This window comes from Heterodontus francisci, chromosome 7, assembly GCF_036365525.1.
Source record: "Heterodontus francisci isolate sHetFra1 chromosome 7, sHetFra1.hap1, whole genome shotgun sequence".
NCBI lineage: Eukaryota > Metazoa > Chordata > Chondrichthyes > Heterodontiformes > Heterodontidae > Heterodontus > Heterodontus francisci.
The window spans coordinates 109,797,733-109,820,259 of NC_090377.1; the positions used below are offsets into that span (position 1 = coordinate 109,797,733).

At 42.2% G+C, this 22,527-nt stretch overlaps 1 protein-coding gene across 2 annotated transcripts in view; it reads left to right on the plus strand.

The window, feature by feature from the left end:
- The window catches only part of nme9 (NME/NM23 family member 9), a 120,935-nt gene that overhangs the window by 64,623 nt on the left and 33,785 nt on the right, over positions 1–22,527 (plus strand). For both annotated transcript variants that reach the window (XM_068035878.1, XM_068035877.1), the window contains exons 11-17: positions 218–417; positions 4,269–4,413; positions 8,525–8,632; positions 10,023–10,174; positions 11,006–11,150; positions 17,891–18,129; positions 21,787–21,843. In XM_068035878.1, coding sequence (XP_067891979.1) covers positions 218–417; positions 4,269–4,413; positions 8,525–8,632; positions 10,023–10,174; positions 11,006–11,150; positions 17,891–18,129; positions 21,787–21,843 — 1,046 coding nt within the window. The remainder of the gene's footprint in view (positions 1–217; positions 418–4,268; positions 4,414–8,524; positions 8,633–10,022; positions 10,175–11,005; positions 11,151–17,890; positions 18,130–21,786; positions 21,844–22,527) is intronic.

Consider the following 22,527-nt stretch of genomic DNA (forward strand, 5'->3'; position numbering starts at 1 on the left):
CTGGAGAATGGGAGAGAACACCTCAAAAGTAAGAACTCACTCACAAATATAAATAAAATAAAAGTGTTCAAAATAGAAGACAGCAATATTTATGGCAAGTTTTATGTGTGTCAACTTACAGCTGTTTAACTGCTCTGAATAGTAACACTGACATTACAGAAGACTTGCAGTTAGTTTCCTTGGTGCTTTCTAATTCTTTGCGGATTTTCTTCCAAAGCCTCCGAGCTCTGTATGGTACTGAAAATATATTCAATGCAGTTCACGGAAGTGAAGACAAGGACCAGGCCATCAGGGAGCTTGCCTTCTTCTTCCCCAACTTCGGAGCTTCTTCTGATGCCCAGCATCAGGCTCAACAAGAAGAGAGGGTGCAGAAAACCCTGGCTCTAATCAGGCCAGATATCTTAAAGGAGAAAAAAGGTGAGAACCATTTCCTTAGCACTGAACCATGAATGGCTCTGTGTATGACCGTGTACTCACAGACTTGTACAATTAAAGGATCTTTAGGGAGATGAGCCTGAACCCAATAAAATTAAGGGAGGGGGATGTTGTGTGCTGTTGTTGTATTTTGTAGCATAGCTGGGGCGTTCTGGAGAAAGTCTCAGACTCAGGATGAGGTCAACTAAGAACTCTATTATTTACATAATATATACAGTCCCATCAAGCCGCCTAAGCTAGCATCCCTTGTGTTGCTCTCTCTTTTCTCCAGCCTAACCTCATGTTACATCATCACTCTTACAGTGGGAAGGGTTGCTCTTACTGTCTTCAGCATTAACCCTTTAAATCATTATACTACATCTACCCCCCCCCCACTCCCCCCCAAGTCTTTATCCAACATTTTCTCAAATGTATAATAATTTTTGACTTATCTACAACCCTCTCTTCCCCAGATTTAGTCTGTTAGGAGGTTTGACAACTCTCCCCGATCTAGTTGTAGTCTGACTGGGGTGATCAGTAGTCTTCCTTGCCAGTCTGGATGGCTGACTTGGTTGATCTTTACTACGGATTGTAGCATTCTGTTTGGTTTGGGTTTGTTCGTCTTCATCTGAGTCTTCCAAATGAATAATTGGCTGTTGCTTTTGGGGAATAGGGATAATATTTCTCCTATTTCTTTGTATGTTTCCTTCAGTTGTGTGTATCACATACGATCGCTGGTAGTTCTCATGTCTGTGGATTACTGTACCTTCCCTTTCTAGGTCAAGCATCCATATTCTTTGACCGTTAATCAATTTGGGCAAGTTTTTGGCTCGAAATCTTCTATTATAATTTAGGGTTTGTTCCCTTCTATCAGAGTATTCCTGGTCTCTTACTTCCTTGTAATCCTGGACGTTCAATCCTGGAAGCAATTTTTTAGGCAACACAGGATGCTGTGTTCTTACCTTCCTGCCCATCAGTAATTCTGCAAGTGATAATCCAAACATCAACAGCGTAAATTGATAAATTAGAAAGTGAAATTGGAAGATCTTCATTCTTCTTCAGCAAGGACTTTATGGTTCTTACACCACCTCACCATTCGAATGTGGATACCTCAGTGAACTTGTGAGTTGTTGAAATCCCGTCTTCGTCGCAAACTGAGTAAAATATTCATTTGCAAACTGTAGTCCATCGTCTGATAATATTTCGTCAGGGATACCATGTGTCGCAAAGATGTCTTGAAGAATTCTGATAACTGCTTCTGTTGTTATTGAATGCAACCTTTGAATTTCTATCCACCTTGAGAAATAATCAATGATGAATATGTATGACTTTCCACTGAACATGAATAAATCCATACCCAGCCTTTACCAAGGTCTGGTTGGAAATTGAGTAGTTAACAGAGGTTCATCCTGTTCTGGTCTCTATATTGCACAAATCTGACAGTTCTGGATCACGTTCTCGATGTCCTTAGATATTCCAGGCCACCATACCAAAGATTGTGCCCTTGCTCTGCACTTAGTTGTTCCCAAATAGCCTTGGTGTAGACGTGGTGTCGATATTTGATCTCATTGAACTAGGAATGACTAGTCTGTCATTGTAAACTAATAAGTCGTTGATAATGGTAAAGTATTTCTTATACTCACAGAATGTGTTTATTGTTTTGCCACCAGGACATTCTTGTGGCCATCCTTGTGTGTAATACTGCGTTATGCAAATGCATTCTTGATCACTTTTTTGGGCTTGACCTATTTCTTCCAACTTCTGTTTGCTTGCTGGCCAATTTTGTGCTGTATGTTGCGAATATGATTCTGTCTCGCATATGAAATTTACATCTTGCTGTGTTGGATGATACCATCGCTCTTGATCGGGGATCTGCTGAAGGTTGCAACTTTCCTTGGATGATACTGTCTCATATGTATACCTCATCAACATATGAACATACGAATTAGGAGCAGCAGTAGGCCACTCGGCCCCTCGCGCCTGCTCCACCACCCAACAAGTTCATGGCTGATCAGATTACTCCACATTTCCACCTACCCATGATAGCCTGCCACCCCATTGCTTATCAAGAATCTATCTACCTCTTCTCTTAAAAATATTCAAAGACTCTGCTTCCATCGCCTTTTGAGGATGTGAGTTCCAAAGACTCACGACCCTCTGAGAGAAAAAATTTCTCCTCATCTCTGTCTTAAATGGGCGACTTCTTATTTTTAAACAGTGACCCCTAGTTCGAGATTCTCTCACAAGGGGAAACATCCTTTCCACATCCACCTTGTCAAGACCCCTCAGGATCTTATATGTTTCAATCAAGTCACCTTTTATTCTTCTAAATTCCAACCTTAGACGAACTCTTTGTATTTGTGGAGTCATTTTTGCAATCTCCTTTTCGTCTAACAAAGATACCAAAGGTTTATGGTCTGTCTTGATGATGACACTCAATCCAATGATGTAGTCAGAAAATTTTTCACATGCCCATGTGACAGCTAGTGCTTCTTTTCTATTACTGCATACCATATCTCTGTGTCTGACAAAGTTCTAGATGCGTAGAATATTGGTCTACGGGAGCGATCAGGTTGCTCCTGACAAAGAATTGCCCCTAAACCAAGTTGAGGAGGAGTCTGTTGCTATCGTCATAGGTAGTGTAGGGTTGTAGTGTGCCAAGGTGTCCGGTGATATAAGCATCTCTTTAGTCCTCCGGAATGCGTGTTCTTCATGGGAATTCCAACACCACACTAGCTGTTTTTTGAGAATTTGTCTCAGTGGATCAGTTATCTGTGCTAAGTGGGGTAGAAACTTTGCTAATTGATTTACCATTCCCAGGAATCTCTGAAGCTACAGAATGGTAGTAGGAGTAGGTAATGGCCCGTGTTTTCTGTGGATCTGCCATTGTACCGTCACTGCTTACTATGTGTCCCAAGAAACAAATTGAGGTCTTGGGAAATTCACACTTCTCATCAGAATTAGTCCTGCTTCTTGAAGTCGATGTAGAACCACTAGAACTCTTTGGTCATGTTCTTCTACTGACTGCCCATGTATCAGGATGTCATTCATGTGGCAAATAGCTCTTTTGAGCCCTTCTAAGGTGTTAGACATAGACCTTTGAAAGATCTCTGGTGCAGAAGTTATCCCAAACGGTAATCTATTGAAACAAAATCTCCCAAAAGGTGTTATAAATGTGGTTATTAATCTTGAGGTCCCCCTAGGGGTAACTTCCAAAACCCACTAATGGCATTGAGTGTTGTAAACATGGTACTCTGAGAGAGTTTTGCTAAGCTGTCATCAACTGTGAACATTGAGTGAATCTCACGCGCTACTGCTTTGTTGAACTGTGTTAAATCCACGCAAATACACAGAGTTCCATTTTGTTTGGGACAGGAACCATGCCTGAACATCGCTTCATTGGTTGTGCTACGGGGTGGATAACCCCATTCTTGTCATCTCTTCAAATTGGTTTTGAACTTGGTTCAATAACGGATGAGGTATCTTTCTGGATGTAAAGATGCACACTGCCAGGCACCTTCCTTCAGTGTGATTCTATATTCCGTCTTGAGTTTTCCAAGCCCTGAGAAAAGCTTTGCGTATTCTGCTTGAAAGCAATTGCTTACTTGTGTTTGCTTCCAAAACTTCCAAAAGGGTTTAACTTTGTAGTCCATCATTGCTCAGTGAAAACACACAAGTTGTGCTATGTAACTGTATTCACTATAACATTATGCTTGGTCTTACCATCAACAAACTTTAATTTTAAAACCATTCAAACGCTCAGACATTATAAAAATATTAATCTCTAGATGTTTGTCATTCTACACGGTCCATGCCAATCTGTCTAATGTTAATCCTTTATTTCTGACATGCAGATGATATCCTGCAGAAGATTGCTGAGGCCGGCTTTATAATAGCTCTGCAGAAGGAGGTTGTACTGACAGAAAAACAGATATATGAATTTTACAGTGAGCACACAGAGGAAGACTACTTCCCAGCACTCCTTCAGAACATGAGCAGGTACCAATTCCTAATCTGTTCCTTACAGCCTTTGGGTAGATTTAAGGTAGATTTGTAGTATATTGGAGAATCCCCTATGCAGTCTCACAAGGAAGTTGTATATTGGCGAATCTCCTGTGCACACAGTTGGTACAAAAGCAATATCCTGCAGATGCTGGAAATCTGAAACAAAAACAGAAAATGCTGCAAATACTCGTACTGTTGGTACAGCAGCCGGTGTGACCAGATTTTTGGCAGATGGTTAGAGGACTTTTGGTCACTTTATCACTTGTAGGAAACAATTACAGGGATTTAAAAATGCTTATTTTCGAATTGATAGCCGATTAACTTTCCATAACAAATGCAGTAAGCGAATAAAATTGCTTTATTATAAACCTTTTCCCATTTCCATAGCCAAACTTTCTCCCATATCACCCTTTCCATTGAACCCCATTATCCATGCTTCCGTTATCTAATAACTCAACTTTTTGGGCACACTCCTTTCTGGTCACTTGAACTCTTCCCTATATGAATCGCTGACTTGTCCAAATTTCTAATATTAAAAACAGAAAACACAAGAAATTCTCAGCAGGCCAGGTAGCATTTGTGGAGCGAGAAGTAGAGTTAACATTTCAAGTGGCTGACATTTCATCAGGACTGGAAAACCTTCAAGATGTAACAGGTTTTAAGCAATTACAGAGGCAGGGAAAGGGGAAGGGGAGGAAAGAACAAAAGGAAAGGTCTGTGATAGGGTGGAAGGGAGGACAGATTAAATGACAAAGGGTATGATGGCGCAAGGCAAAAGGAGATGGTAATGGGACAAGGAAAGAAACCGAAGATAGGTTCAGAGGAGGCTTAAATGGGAAAGATAGATTCATCACCAGCAGCTGCTATACAACAAAAAAAGGCAGAGATAGTGATCTGAAATTATTGAACTCAGTGTTGAGTCCAGAAGACTGTAACGTGCCTAATTGAAAGATGAAGTTCTGTTTCTCGAGCTTGCGTTGAGCTTCATTGGAACAATGTAGGAGGCTGAGGACACAGAGGTCAGAATTGGAATGGGGCTGAGAATTAAAACAATAGGTGACCGGAAGCTCAGGGTCATGCTTGCCGATTGAATGGAGGTGTTCTGCAAAGCAGTTACCAAATCTGAGTTTGTTCTCCCCAGTGTAGAAGAGACCACATTGTGAACAGCGAATATGGTATACTAAATTGACAGAAGTACAAGTAAATCGCTGTTTCACCTGGAAGGAGTGTTTGGGGCCCTGGACAATGAGGAGAGAGGAGGTAAAAGGTCAGGCATTGCATCTCCTGCCCTTGCATGGAAAGGTGCCCTAGGAAGTCGAGAGTGTGTTGGGGGTAACTGAGGGGTGGACCAGGGTGTAGCAGAGGGAACAGTCCCTTTGGAATGCTGAAAGGGGAAGGGTAGATGCATTTGGTGGTAGCATCAAGCTGGAGGTGGCAGAAATGGCGAAGAATGATCCATTGAATGTGGAGGCTGGTGGGGTGGAAGGTGAAGAAAAGGGGAACCCTATCATGGTTTTGGGAGAGAGGGAAAAGGGTGAGGGCAGAAGTGTGGAAAATGAAACAGACACAGTCGAGGGCCCTACCAACCACAGTGGAGGGGAATCCTCAGTTGAGGAAAAAGGAAAACATATCAGAAGCACTGGTATGGAAGGTTGCACCATCTGAACAGATGTGACAGAGCTGGAGAAACTGGGAGAATGGAATGGAGTCCTTACAGGAAGCAGAGTGGGAGGAAGTGTAGTTAAGGTGGCTGTGGGAGTCAGAGTCTTACAGTGGATATTGGGTGATAGCCTATCCCCAGAAGTGAAGACAGAGAAGTCGAGGAAGGGAAGAGAAGACTCGAAGAATGACCGTGTGGTGGTGAGAGATGGGTGGAAATTGGAAACAAAGTTGCTTGAATTTTCCAGTTCAGGGCGAGAGTAGGAAGCGGCGCCGATACGGTCATCAGTGTACCTGAAAAAGAGGTGAGGGAGGGGACCTGAGTAGGACTGAAACAAGGAATTTTTCACATATCTCACAAAAGGCAGGCATAGCTAGGACCAATATGGGTACCTATAGCAACACCTTTTATTTGGAGGAAGTGAATGGAGTTAAAGGAGAAGTTCTTTAATGTAAGAACAACTTCAGCCAGGTAGAGGAGGGTGTTGGTGGATGGGGACTGGTTGGGCCTCTGTTCAAGGAAGAAGCAGAGAGCTCTCAGTCCATCCTGTTGGGAGATGGAGGTGTAGAGAGATTGGACATCCATGGTGAAAAGGAGATGTTTAGGGCCAGGAAATTGGAAACTCATAAAGTGATGGACGGCATCAGAAGAGCCATAGATGTAGATTGGGAGACTCTTGACAGGGAGAAAAAAATAGAGTTGAGATGGGAAGAAATCAGTTCAGTGGGGCAGGAACAGGCTGAAACAATCAGCACACCAGGGCAGTCTTGTTTCTGAATCTTGGAAAGGAGGGATTAGTGGACTATGAAGTTGGAGGCCTTGGAAGGTAGATCTCTAGAGGAGATGAGGTCAGTGATAGCTTTGGAAACGATGGCTTGATGTTCAGTGGTGGAGTCATAGGTTAGGCAGAGTTAGGAGGTGTCAAAGTTGGCATTCAGCCTCTGCTAGGTAGAGGTTGGTTCACCAACCAACAGCAGTGCCACCCTTGTCAGCAGATTTATTGACAACATTAGAGGTGGACCTGAGAGACAAGAGTATAGAAAGTTCAGAGGGAGGTTGGTTACAGCGAGTTCAAATCTCTGCTCCCTGCATTTTCCCTTCAATAGATCTCACTCACCCATCACCCTTCCTTCCACCGGCTGGCTCCTACAACACAAAATTCAAAACCCTTGTCCTCATTTACAAATCTCTCCAGGGCCATGCGCACCCTATTGCTACAATCTCCTCTAATTCTATTTATCAAACTGTGCCACATGGTCCTCTGACTCTGGACTCCCATGCCACCTCCTTCCTGTGTGTTTCTTACTCACTAGTAGAATTTTCAACCATGTTAGACCAACCCTCTAGAATAATACCTCCTGAAATCACTTCATCTTACTACTTCCCTGGTCTCCTTTTAAAGCCTTTATTAAAATCCATCTTTATGACAATGCCTTTGGCCAACTCCCCTACTGTGGGAAATTTTACAACAGTGAAGACTTTTATACAAATGCAGGTTGTTGTGATAATGCCAACTGATGTGTTTAACTCACTGTATATTCCACTGAATAGCTTCATAATCAGGAGTGTTAAGAAGATATTGTCCCGCTATTGCTGTCTCAGGTGTCCCTGTTACCGTGTGTCATAACTTAAAAGGCAATTTATGAGGTAATTCAATAAAGTTGTCTTCTTTAATTAATGATTTCTTTTTTCAGCAACATAAATGTTTGTTGTAGACATTGTCCTTTGGTGGAGGGAATACTTGGATATCTCAGTACCCCACAATTGCTAGGCAGAACGCTAGTAAGTGGGGGGTTCATGGTGGATTTTCCACTGGCCTCCTACATCGAGGGAACGTGTCAGGGTGCCCCTGCTCTTTTCTGGGAAATTCTGTCCTTACAAAGAAGCTGCAGCAGAACTGATGTCAACTGAGAGCAGGTGCGAGATCCTTTGAGGAATTCTGAAAGACCACAAACCTTTACAACGCTAAAGTCAAGTTTGCAATCTAAAGTCTCACTGGAGACTAAATGGCTTCCTTTGGGGAAACAGTTGTTTTGTCTTTGGCTCCATTTGGCCTAGTGAGAGCTGAGGAGAACAGCAATGGGCCGCTCTGCCTTAAAAGTGTGGATCAGGGCAGATTCTACTGAAGGTCCATTTGCAGGTGCTGGCAGCCCCAATTTCCAGCCTGGAAATGACTGTCTCCAGCATTTGAGGCTGAGATGGGTGGCATTTCCGCTCAGCAGAGCTGACACCCACTCGTGATGGGAGAAAAAATTTTTCCTCAAAACTGTAATACAAACACTCCAAAAATAAAATGGCTGCTGGTTTTCCATCTTGTTGAACACTTTTGTTCTGGATTGAAACTCGATTGATCTATCAATTATCAATATTTTTAAGAAGCCGGTTTGTTCTTTTGCTCAATAACCTTTAGATCTGGCACTATAGTTAATCTGTATTTTGTTGCAGTGGGCCTGTGTTGGCCTTGGCTCTTGCTAGCAAAGACGCTGTTGAACGCTGGAGGAATCTGCTGGGACCAAAGGATGTGAATCAAGCAAAAGAAGCAGCTCCTGAAAGGTTTGCCCCTTAAATTAACTGTGCAATTTTCTTTGTGGTCTCTGGGAGTGATTTTATTTTTAAAAGTTAGGCAAGAATGTTTAATCCTGTCTGCGCAATATTGTACTACGCTCTTCCATTTGCTTGAGAAGAATGAATCGTGTCAGTTCCCCGGATGGCTCAGTGGGCTGGTTGGAAGGAGCCAAGGTTTGATTTATCACTTATATGGAGTTAGCTTATCCCAGCCGAGGCAATGGTAACAAAGAGGCTTAACTTGGTTACTGCGCTCCTTGGCTAGGGACAGGATGAAAAAAAATCTGCCAGGTTTTAGGGTGCTGATTACTGGCTCATGTCCCCTGCTCAAAAGTATTTTGGGTGAAGACAGAGCAACCAATCAGCCCATACAATAAGAGTCAAACAGCCTGCCGACAGTCATTGTCTCAGCTCACACATGATGAAAGGCCACTTGACAAGGTACAGAACGGCTGTTTGTACTCATGGAGCTGCACCCCAGCACAGATCACTATCTTCAGGAAAGAAGAGGATAGAGGAGAAAACTGGAGTGAAAAATAAACAATATATTCCTTGTCAAAATTCTATGTTGTGTGACAGATCAATCAAAGAAATGCATTATTTGTGCAGAATGCGTAGTCCTTTATTGCTATTTGGAAATGTATCAGTATCTCTTAATCTGCTAAAATCTATCAAGTTTCTCCTGCAATTTCTTTGCAAAGTAACATGTGTAAAATTAAACGTCGCTAAGAATCAGTCATCTCTTCCATTTGTTAAAGTGAATGAAAACGTCAGTGTGAGCATACAGCAGGTTTGCCCACTTTATAGAGGTGAATCTGCCATTGTGTGCTCCTGATGGGGAGCATTGCCAGGGATGGCAGCTCTGACTTTGGCAGCAACACTGCAATGTAAATGAGGTGACACTGCTATCTTTGGAGGTTTGGAAACGATTGAAAGAGATCGGTCATCTGCCAGTTCTGGAGGCAGTGCCAACCATGGAAATATAAGCACTGGTGTGGAAGGCAGGGTTGTTCCTGGCTCCGCAGCTCAACCCATGCCACAAAGGCCAGTGATACTGTGTTTTGTTTGTTGATTTGTTACTACCTTTCAGAGCTGTCAAGCTTTACTGTGGAACCTGCTCTATATTGAACCTAGGAGTGGTGGATAGGGCAGTGTAGATGAAATTTCACCCTGCATCTTATTGTTACATGAGACCTACGAATTTTTGATTCAACTTTGCCAAAGGAGGTTTAACTCTGTTAATCTGATGTGATCATTTGGAAATCTTTAACAAGTCTCACATTTTTCTAATAGAAGATGTCCCTAAAATACTTCAGAAGTTCCTGCTGGGAAAGATTGTGTGTTTCTATTTAATGCACTTGTTTCATTCCTTCTGTAGCCTACGAGCACAGTTTGCAGTAGAAACTGCTCCAATCAACCAGTTGCATGGTAGTGGAACGCCGCAGGAAGCAGAAAAGGAGCTGAAGTTCTTCTTCCCGATGGAGCACACACTGGCTACCATCAAACCTGGTGCTCTGGAGGAACACAGAGGTAAGTCAGGGGAAATATAGATGTTAGTGATCAAATACTGTATCAAACACAATGGTTGCAGGTCTGTTGGGATCACAGGAACATCAATCATGAAATCAAACAACAGTGAGTTGCATTTATACAGCTCCTTTAATGTAATAAATATCTCAAAGCATTTCACAGGGGCAGAATATCCAGTAGGAAAAAAAACTTACTGAAGGACTAATCGGAGGGGTAGATTTTGAGGATAGTTATGAAGGTGGGGGAAAGAGATTGAGCAAGATGGAGAGATTGGGGCAGACTGCTCCATTGTGTATAACCCAGATGATTGAAGGATAAACTTCATTGGTGGAACGGAGAGAGGGGTGTAAAGAAGAGCAGAGGGTCTGGACTAACACAAGAACCTGGAGGAGATTGCAAAGTTTGAATGGGACAAGTTCATGGAGAAAATTGGAAACAAGCATGAGGATTTTTAGTTTAGTGCATTACAGATTGTCACTGCTGAATTGACCGATATCCTAGAGTTTTTGCTCAATTATGGTTACCTCTATTTTAACCCAATTACCCACAACCAGTTGAAAAACTTTAAGATATTGCTTTTGGGAAATTTGCCCGAGTTTGTTAATGAAAGCTTTAAAAATAGTGCTGAGAGTAACTTCTCCACTAAAGGGCCAAAAAGCAACATTAATGTTTTCTCATCTTTGACATTCTGGTTTCTTATCCCACACAAACATTTACTGCACCATTTCTCTTCCTCTCACCAGCTATTCTTGCATCTTTTTAGATTAAGACAGATGCAGCTTTTACTGAACTGTTAAACATTTTGTGTTCATTTTCTTTGGATTTTGGCAGATGAAATTATACAGAAGATTGAAGAAGCAGGCTTTGTCATATCACAGATGGATGAAGAAACACTAAGTAGAGAGATGGCAGAAGAGTTCTACAAGGAACACAAAGGCAAACCATTCTTTGATCAGCTGGTTGACTACATGTCTGAGTAAGTGTTAATGTTCTATTAACCTCAATATTTTCTGATTCTATCCAGAGGTGTTCAAAATTATGAGGGGTTTTGGCAGAATAAATAACGAAAACCTGTTTCCAGTGGCAGGAAGGTCAGTAACCAGAGGACACAGATTTAAGATAAATAGCAAAAGAACCAAAGGAGAAGATGAGAGAAATGTTTTTGCACAGTGAGTTTTGTGATCTGGAATGCGTGCCTGAAAGCAGATTAAATCACAACTTTCAAAAGGGAATTGGATAAACACTCGAAAAGGAAAAAATTGTAAGTCTATGGAGACAGAGTGGGGGAGTGGGACTAATTGCTCTTTCCAGGAGCCAGCACAGACACAGTGGGCTGAATGGCCTCCTTCTGTGTTGTATGATTCAATGATTCTATCCTCATCACACCATGCCTCACACAGGCAAACTGGCCACTGCTACCAAGTCTGGCTTCAGTTATATCTTATTTGGGCTCCAACTAATAGAATCCCATGGGCACATTGCAAATATAGAATGATAATGTAGCACTGAGAAAATCATTTAAGATTTTGGCTTCTATCCTTGCAGTCAACAGATAAGTCATCCAAAGGAAACTAATTTGGAGCTAAGCTTGAAATGTGGTTAGCAACAAAAACGTAATGGATAGTTATGGTCAAAAGAATAGGGAAAATGAAATGATTATTCTGTTGAACATTATTTCTGGACTCAACATCGAGTTCAACAATTTCAGACCATGATCCCTGTTTTGATTGTTTTTATTTTTATCATGTGCCGCTCTTACACTTGGTTTTCATGTTTTTGCTTTCGGACAGAGCTCTTCATTATTCTGCCCATTTTTGTTAAGGCACCAGGACCGGATGAAATGCATCTGAGGATTCTGAGGGAAGTGAGGGTGGAAACTGAGGAGGCACTGACCATAATTTTCCACTCTTCCTTAGATTCAAGGGTGGTGCCAGAGGATTGGAGAATTGCAAATGTTACACCCTTGTTCAAAAAAAGGTCGAAAGATATGCCCAGCAACTACAGGCCAGTCAGTTTTACCTCGGTGGTGAGGAAGTTTCGAGAAATGATAATTTGGGACAAAATTAATAGCCACTTGGGCAAATGCAGGTTTATTGTTGGAAAGCCAGCACAGATTTTTTAAGGACAAATCATGTTTAACTAACTTGCTGGAGTTTTTTGATGAAGGTTTGTAGTGGAGTTCCCCGGGGGTTGGTATTAGGATCTTTTCTCTTCCAGATATATGTTAATGAACTAGACCTTGGCGCACAGGGCACAAATTCAAAATTTGTGGATGATGCAAAACTTGGAAGCATTGTGAAATGTGAAGAGGATAGTGTAGAACTTCAAAAGGACATAAACAGGTCAGTGGAATGAGCGGACAAGTGGCAGATGAAATTTAATGCAGATAAGTATGAAGTGATTCATTTTGGTAGGAAGAACATGGAGAGACAATCTAAAATAAAGAGTACAATTCAAAAAGGGGTTCAGGAGCAGAGGGACCTGGGTGTATATGTGCATAAATCATTGAAGGTGGCAGGACAGGCTGAGAGAGCGGCTAATAAAGTGCAAGGGTGAGGGCTTGCCCTGGTACCCAAAAACACCTCGAGAGTCGGATGTCTTGTCCAAATGAGTGATCTTTGTTACGAGCATGCAAGGAGAAGTCCTACTCTCAATTTATACAGTTACAGGATGTTTACTTGATAAACTGTTTCTTTAATTCCATCACCTTCTCATTTGATCTCATCTTTCCTTGATCATCCTTCCTTGATCATATTATTCACTTCGTCTACCTCTTGATTAGTTTATTCATGTGATTCCTGTGTCTTTCCCCTAACCTCATCTACCTCTTGATTAGATTATTCATGTGGTTCGCGGTGTCTCACAGACAAGCTTTTCTCAAGATTCAGGGGCCTAAGCTTTATGCCAAGTATCCCATGATCCCCATATGCCAATCTCCCCTTACAGAAGCATACAGCATCCTAGGCTTTATTAACAGGGGCATAGAGAAAAAAGTAAGGAAGTTATGTTAAACTTTTATAGAACATGGTTCAGCATCAACTGGAGTATTGCGTCCAGTTCTGGGTGGCACACTTTAGGAAAGATGTGAAGGCATTAGGGAGAGTGCAGAAAAGAAGAGTGGCACTAGGTAAATTGCTCCTTCAGAGAGCCAGCACAGACACGACGGGCTCAATGGCCTCCTTCTGTGCTGTAACAATTCTGTGATTCTGTAATAACACTCGCTCTGGACAAATGCTTTGTCTTTTACTACAACTATTACCACTCCCTTTGCCTTTTGTTCCATGACATATTTGTCATTTGATCTCTCCCGCCCTCTACCCTATCACTGACCCCTTTTGTTCTTCCTCCTCCTCCCCCCTTTCAACAGCATAAACCCTATCACATTTCATCTTCCCTCATTTCTGAAGAAGTCATATCCGACTCGAAACATTAACTCAGTTTTTCTTTCCACAGAGGCTGCCAGACCTGCTGAGTATTTCCAGGACTTCCTGTTTTTATTTCAAATTTCCAGCATCTGCTGTATTCTGCTTTTATTTCTTGCTTGTTTCAAGGAGGAGGCCATTCAGTCACTGTGGCCGAGTTAATGTAAGCTCCAACTGGAGCTATTTACTTCATTCCTCTTTTCCTTTCCTTTCCCCATATCCTCTTATATTCACACACCGGGGGAGTGGGGGAATAAACTAAAATGAGCTATTAGAAAGCTATTTAAATTCAAAGGACGATAATCATTCAGAATAATCTGCCAGGCAATGTTAGTAGATCTGGGTATTCAAAATGCAATTGGGTGTGGGTACTAGAGGGACAAGATTGATTGGCCAATGGCTTTCTCTTGTCTTTGATTATTATTCTGTTCTTAACTACTTTTTAAAAACTTGGTTCTTGAGATATGGTAGCATTCACTGAGAGCATTAAGAACCAACAACAAAATGAAAAACATCAGTGAACCAATTGGCCTTTTACAACAATTTAGGAGTGTTCATGGTCATTGTCTCTGGTACTAGCCCACAGATTATCTAAATTAATTGCATATCACAACCGGACATGGTCGAATTTGAAATCACAGTCCAGTATCATAACCACTACACTAATATGCCCATGCCCAATCCCTTTGATGGATTCTTTGTTTCTTACGATGCAAAGGAGATCAACGGACATCGGTGGTCACCGCAGTGTTTCATCTGTGCTTGAGCTTGTCTGTATTCCTGGCTGATAAAGCAACATCTTGATGTTAAAACACCCATCCTTGTTTTCAAGTGGCTCTATGGCCTCTTTTTTTATTCATTCACAGGATATGTGCGTTGCTGGCTAGGCCAGCATTTATTGCCCATCCCTAATTGCCCTTGAGAAGGTGGTGGTGAGCTGCCTTCTTGAACCACTGCAGTCCATGTGGGGTAGGTACACCAACAGTGCTATTAGGAAGGGAGTTCCAGGATATTGACCGAGTGACAGTGAAGGAACAGCGATATAGTTCCAAGTCAGGATGATGTGTGGCTTGGAAGGGAACTTGCAGGTGATGGTGTTCCTATGCATCTATTGCCCTTTGACTTCTAGGTGGTAGAGGTCGCGGATTTGGAAGGTATTATTGAAGGACCCGTCAGTGCGTTACTGCAGTGCATCTTGTGGATGGTACACTATTGCTGCCACTGTGGGTCGGTGGTGGAGGGAATGAATGTTTGTGGATGGGGTGCCATTCAAGCGGGATGCTTTGTTCTGGATGGTGTCGAGCTTCATGAGTGTTGTTGGAGCTGCACCCATCCAGGCAAGTGGAGAGTATTCCATCACACTCCTTACTTGTGCCTTGTAGATGGTGGACAGGCTTTGGGGAGTCAGGAGGTGAGTTACTCGCCGCAGAATTCCTAGCCTCTGACCTGCTCTTGTAGCCACAGTATTTATATGGCTACTCCAGTTCAGTTTCTGGTCAATGGTAACCTCCAGGATGTTGATAGTGGGGGATTCAGTGATCGTAATGCCATTGAATGTCAAGGGATGGTGGTTAGATTCTCTTTTGTTGGAGATGGTCATTGCCTGGCACTTGTGTGGCATGAATGTTACTTGCCACTTATCAGCCCAAGCCTGGATATTGTCCAGATCTTGCTGCATTTCTACATGACTCCTCAGATACTGAAGCAGTTCATGAATGGTGCTGAACATTGTGCAATCATCAGCGAACATCCCCACTTCTGACCTTATGATTGAAGGAAGGTCATTGATGAAACAGCTGAAGATGGTTAGGCCTAGAACACTACCCTGTGGAACTCCTGCAGTAACGTCCTGGAGCTGAGATAATTGACTTCCAACAACGACAACCACCTTCCTTTGTTCTAGGTATGACTCCAACCCCCTGATTTCCATTGACTCCAGTTTTGCTCGGGCTCCTTGATGCCATAATCTGTCAAATGCTGCCTTGATGTCAAGGGCAGTCACTCTCACCTCACCTCTTGAGTTCAGCTCTTTTATCCATGTTTGAACGAAGGCTGTAATGAGGTCAGGAGCTGAGTTGTCCTGGTGGAACCCAAACTGAGCATCACTGAGCAGGTTATTGCTAAGCAAGTGTCGCTTGATAGCACTGTTGATGACACCTTTCATCATTTTACTGATGTTCGAGAGTAGACTGATGAGGCGGTGATTGGCTGGGTTGGATTTGTCCTGCTTTTTGTGTACAGGACATACCTGGGCAATTTTCCACATTGCCGGGTAGATACCAGTGTTGTAGCTGTACTGGAACAGCTTGGCTAGTGGCGCAGCAAGTTCTGGAGCACAGGTCTTCAGTACTATTGCTGGAGTGTTTTCAGGACCATAGCCATTTCAGTATCCAGTGCCTTCAGTCATTTCTTGATATCATGTGGAGTGAACTGAATTGGCTGAAAAATGGCATCTGTGATGCTTGGGACCTCAGGAGGAGGCTGAGATGGATCAAGTTGTTGCAAATGCTTCATCCTTATCTTTTGCACTGACGTGCTGGGCTCTCCCTCATTGAGAATGGGGAAATTTGTGGAGCCAGTTCCTCCAGTTAGTTGTTTAGTTATCCACCTCCATTCACAACTGGATGTCGCAGGACTGCAGAGCTTAGATCTGATCCGTTGGTTGCGGTCTCGCTTAACTCTGTCTATCGCATGCTGCTTACGCTGTTTGGCATGCAAGTAGTACTGTGTTGTAGCTTCACCAGTTGACCCCTCATTTTGAGGTATGCCTTGCCGCTCCTTATCTCTGTAATGTCCTGCAGGCCTACAACCCTCCAAGATATCTGCACTCCTCTAATTCTCATCTCTTAAGCATCCCTGATATTAAGCGCTCCACCATTGGTGGCCTTGCCTTCAGCATGTGGGGCCTAAGCTCAGGAATTCCTCTCCACCTCACCACCTCGCTTTCCTCCTTTAAGACACTTATTAAAACCTACCTCTTTGACCAAGCTTTTGGTCATCTGACTTAATATCTCCTTATGTGGCTCGATGTCATAGTTTGTTTTTTAATGCTCCTGTGAAGCATTTGGAAAGTTTCATATACTAAAGGTGCTATCTAAATATCAGTTGTTTTTGTTAAATGTTTGTATATTCATATGAATTTGTTTCTACTCTTCAACATGTCCTCCAAGGCATTCACTCTATTGTGTTAAAGAATATCTTTTGAAAGAAAAAGGAATCAAAGAAATGCCAATGTTGGTTCTAATTTCAGCTAGCCTTGATGATACTCCCTCTAATTTAAAAGGCAATTCTGGTAGCTATTTATTTTTCTTGGAATGACTTGTTGCCCATCACAGTGTCCTCCAGTACTGGATATTGATGAGTATATGCATTTTGATTCAGAATTAGATGGAAGAAGTTAGCAACAAATTATTTATTTTCCTTTAAAAACAAAACTTACACAGTGAAGGACAGACACGATAGGCTGAATGGCCTCTTTCTGTGCTGTAAATTTCTATGATTCTATATGGTACCTGGTTTGATGTCAGTTGTGGCAGCAGGAGGAGAGGGACAGATTGGCCAGGGTTCCTGCTGTTGTCTAAGTTACACCTTGTGGGCTTTGAGTGAGGAGATATTGAGGCTTGGTTGTGAGCATTTAGCAGTAAAACAGGAAATTATCCCTGCACCTAACTAGCGAGGCCCGACGCACCAAAGGTATTGGACCTTGGGCCTCATTTACACTGAGCCAGCAAGTTGCTAAGAGCAACAGCCAGCTTGCAAGTAAGTCACGATTGAAGATTGGGCCAATGTTGGCATTACAGCAACCCTCAGGTAAGCAAATTTGTGGGGAATGGGGTGGGTGGGTTGGTGCGTATCAGGAATGCAAACAGGAGTGGCTGAGGAGATGGCTGGGAAGGTGAGGGAAGAGTGGTTAGTGGGGATGACTGGGTTGGGAGGTGTTGGTGGCAATCAGTGGCCGGTGAGGCAATAGAAGTGATTGGTGGGTGGGTAGAGGTGGCCGGCAGTGACTTGCGAATGTGACTCTGCATGCCTATTTCACTTCTCAGTGATATCTGGGCCTTTACCAAAATGGCAGGTGGTGCATTTCTGGCTCATAATGAGCATGCACTTCCTGTCTGCCTTATTGGAGGCTCAGGAGGCTATGCAGTGAAAAATAAACACTGTGCTGCCCAAGTTCAGGGTCACCTTCTGCTTACGTTTATTTCAGTTAAGAAGTCATGCTCCTTCCCGACAAATAGACTAAAGCTGATTTAACACTGACAATAGATTCCTATCCTTTCTTCACCTTCTGTAGAGGTCCCTCGTTGATGATGATTTTGAGTAAAGACAATGCAGTGCAAGAGTGGAGAAATTTAATGGGCCCCACAGATCCTGAGGAAGCCAAACAAATAGCACCAGACTCTCTACGAGCCAAGTTTGCAAAGAACATCCTGCAGAATGCCTTGCATGGCTCCTCTGATAGGATCCAAGCAATGGAAAAGATCCAGTTTGTGTTTGGAGACATAAATATAGGAGCAGATGGGATTGTCCAAGGTAAGGATCAATGTGAGAAGGGATGAATTCATGAAGCCTTACTGCTTTTATGTAAAATTAATGCAAATATTAGGAGGAAAACTGGTCATCTGATAGATAGTCCAATTCTCACTTCAAGCCTCCAATCTGTCTTTTCACTACAAGCTTTCTTGCCTTTCTTTGGTTGATACCATGGTCAGTGATCCTCTGGACTTTTCTAGTATCTCCTAATAGCCAAATACGTCACTCTACACATTACTGCTCATTCATGCTGCAATCTAAACTTATCACACAAATCCATTATTTCCCATATCACAAAGTTGGATAACTCATTACACACTTCAGGATTTCCTGCTACAATTTTCAGACTTTAAAAACCTAAGCTTGAGGTCACCTAGTTGCTGATTTTCCTTGACTTCTTTTTTTTATTCTTTTTAACTTTGGTTGTGTCCTGCCTTTTGCGTCTTGGCCCATCAACTTAGCTTCCCAACATGAATAAACGACCTTCGTAAAGTACGTGAGAATTCAAAATCCTTCTTTTCTGACTTCCAGACTTAGTAGCAATTTATATCCAATTGTTTCCTCCTCAGACATATGTCCATCAGAATTTTTGGAGAGCAGCAGTTTAGATCCTTTGCCTTCATTTTGTTGGGTGTGCCAGCTTTGGGTCACCTGCAAAAGAACTTGAATGGAACTGATTCCAAATTGTGAGATTGATTTCTACTGCTGTCAACCTTTATTGTGAATTTTGTTTTCATCAAGATGATTGATGTCAGCGCTTTTCCATTTGGAGTACCCATATTAGTATCAGGCATGGTTAGATATTGAGCAAAGTTTGCTCGACTCTGTCTCATCAATGTGTCTAAAGTCCACCATTGCACCAATGCTTATCCATCTCCCAGGACAGTTGTCCCATTGTTGCTTGGAGCAAGTTAACAATTCAGTTCCAATTTTTGAAAATTAGAAGCAGATTTGTGCTGTGAGCCCATACCTGTGAGGAACTGAACCAAAACTTATTTCAAACAGAACCCAATTAGATTTGAATGCAGGACTCAGAGGTGAAAGACCAGTGTTCATATTTCTGTAGTGGGCCATTGGGCAGCAAGTAAAACAAATGAAATGAACCCACAGATGGTAGCCAACTTCAAACATCAACTAAAGCTTGGATTTGAGCTTGCGGTCAAGATAGTTTTATCAAAGTCATATAGTTATATTGTTACATTGGCTTAAATGTTACTGAAAAGAGCAGGAAGTGAATTAACTGGATGATCGATTTTATACTTTGCTGTGTACAATAATATTTATCGAGGGAGAAATTGAGTTCTGTGGCACTAATTTTTTAGTCCGTAATTGGCCTCCTTGAGGTAGAAAATTGGGTCCTAGATGAGTGCGCCCATTTCCAACGAGAAGTGCGCCAGATGCCATCTTGTACAGTAATTGGTGTGGGCACCTAACGGCTGCCACTGAGCAGGTAAATTATAGGAATATGGGAACAGGAGTAGGACATTCAACCCCTCAAGCCTGCTCCGCCATTCAATTAGATCATGGCTGATCATCTGTCAATCAGTGTACAATGCTGCTTTGATGGCAGGGCTACTATTTTCCAACACTACACCATGGATTCCGATGACATCATCAAACACTGTCTGCATATTTAAAGTAGGACCCACTTCCTGTGGGAGTCCTGCTCAGGAGGGCAGGTTAATATTGGGGCACGGTGGGAAAGAACAGGAATCGGTGGGGTTTGGGGGGAGGGAGTGGTGATGTGACTCCTATTATTTTTGTTGGTTTCTGCCAGGTGAAAGCAGCTCAAATCGGGGCCCATGTATTTGATTTTCCCATTGAATAACCCAGTGGTGACCCATTGTGTATGTAGATCAATATCTTGTCAAGGAATTTGATCCAGGTGTGTGACCTAAGAGGGCTCTGTCCTTATGAAAAAGTGTGAGGTGCACTGCTCGAGGAGGGAAGTGGTCCCAGGCATCTGTGTACCACTTTCACAATGAGGTTTTCTATGTTAGTGGTACAGTTGTGAGTTTGAAGTTGAGTGACATTGCATTAATTTTGTATTTCAAAGCAAATTTGGAGACAAAGGGTCCTTTTTAGGGCCTGACAGCATATTACCCTGATCTGTGTTTGTAGGATGCAGTAGATGCATCCCTAAACCAGCAAACGTCTGCTTGTGGAGGGCCCGATTCTCCAATCCTACTATCTTTAGCAGTCCCCTAGAGGGAGACCTCCAGTAACCTCTAGGACTACTGACCCCACCAATATTTTTGATTTTACAGTCACTTCTGAAAGTGAACCCTTGCCACTTTTTCTTTTTTCTTTTTATTTCATTTTATTTTAGTTTGTTTCATCATTAAATTTTTTTTTACCATGTGCCTGCCCACTTTTTCTTTCATGTTTGTGCTTTTGGCTAGGGCTTTCATTATTTTGTAATTTAACACCTTCTCTGCACTAACACTTTTTCTTTCACCACATTATTAACGCATTCTTTGCCTTTACCCCATGACCTACTTGTCAGTTATTCTCTGTGACCCTATGTCCTATCAACACCTTCCCTTTTGTTTTCTTTTGTCCCACCCCCACTTTATTTGCTTAAAACCTATTACATTTCTTATATTTGCCAGTTCTGATGAAAGGTCACTAACCTGAAACGTTAACTTTGCTTCTTTTTCCACAGATGCTGCCAGACTTGCTGAGTATTTTCCAGCACTTTTTGTTTTTATTTCAGATTTCCAGCATCTGCAGTATTTTGCTTTTATTATATAACCCTTGCCATTGTCAGGAAAACCCTTGATAAATGACCCTCTATTACAAACTTTATTTCATCTGTTGGAGTCTGTTACATGTCCAGTTTGAGGGCTTATCCTGAGATCCAAAAATGTGGTCTCCAGTAGATAATACAGGAATAAAATGACCATTAGGATTTTTATATCAACTATCTCAGGGTCAGGACTAAAACAAGCATGAGTGTACTGGACTTGCTTTACTTTGTTCGCCATCTCGTAATTCTCAGGAACATGGGTCGATGTTGGAACTGATGGCGATGTAATAACATCACCTTTCATCTACATAGCATCTGTAACATAGAAAAGCATCCCAAAGCTCTTCATGAAAGGGAAATCAGACAAAAATGGCCAATAGTCTAATAGATTCCTCCCAATTTTCTTCCTTCTCCTATTGAAGGCAAAATTCATGACAGGGCATAGTTCCAAGGTGCCTTGGCCATCCTCTGGTGCCTGGTCTAAGTGATTATTCTCAGCTGCGAGCCTGGAGAATGAGGATCAGATGTGAGGTGAGGATAATATCAATCCTTTCTCTGGTGCTTCTCTAGTCAGATAGTTTGCTGACACTTGCAGTGTAGGCTTTCACATGATGAGTGACCAGTAGCATGAAGTACGTGAAGGCAGCTCATAGCTGTGCAAATGTCCCCCAGCCATATCTTCAGGAGAGATATTGGAAAGTAAGGAGAAAAAGATATTCAGGATTGCCCTTATTACAGCATCAACTGAAGTATTCCTGCAGAGTGGATGAAGAGTTAGTTGAGCCATGACTAAGTTACCCAAGAGAGATGTGCTGCAATCAGATAAGTTTTTAACTGTCTTTTCCCCACACAAGTTATAAAACGAATTAGCTCGTCTAGCTGCTGTCATTTATCTGCTTTACATATAGGTATTGAACCAGACTTGGAGAAAGTGGTATGCCTGGAATCCAAGGAAGAATCTGAAGGTATGTCTGAATGACATCAACAGATGAACTAATGCAACTAAATAATTCAGATAGAAGGACTTAACCAATGGGATGATGTACTTTTGATGTAACAGATTTGAATGTTTCTGCACAGACCCACAGACACAAATTGATTGCTTTACCTTTTATGTTAGCAATAAAGAAAAAAAATAATGTAAAAACTTGCTGATAACTGGCCTGACCAATGGCCAAGGGGTATCACTCAATGGGCCCGATTCATCCTGAGAAATACCTATCTCCTTTCTGTAAAAGTCAGAAAAAAATGGGGCAGACAGCACAATGTTTCAGCTCCATCCTCGGAGATTTTCATCACTTTCCCAGAGGATCAGACTTGGTTCTTTACCTGGAAAAGGCACAAGTCAAACTTTTCCATGGAAATAAGGTTGGAGGAGGCCCTCCTGCTTCACTTTCCAGTGGCATAATCAGGAGCTCATCTATTTTCCAATGCATATTGTGTTAATTATATCATAGTCAGGACTATAAATAAGCAGATTTCCAGCTTTGTCCATCATTGTAGAAATCTCAAACAGGAACTGAAGTTAGAAATTATAAGTATGAGACCAACACCTATGTATTCCTCCCAGTTTTTTCCCCTCCTCTCTTCAAAGTGGGCTTTGCTGCCTGGACCCTGTCAGATTCGAGGGTGTGAGGAGGCCATGTGAT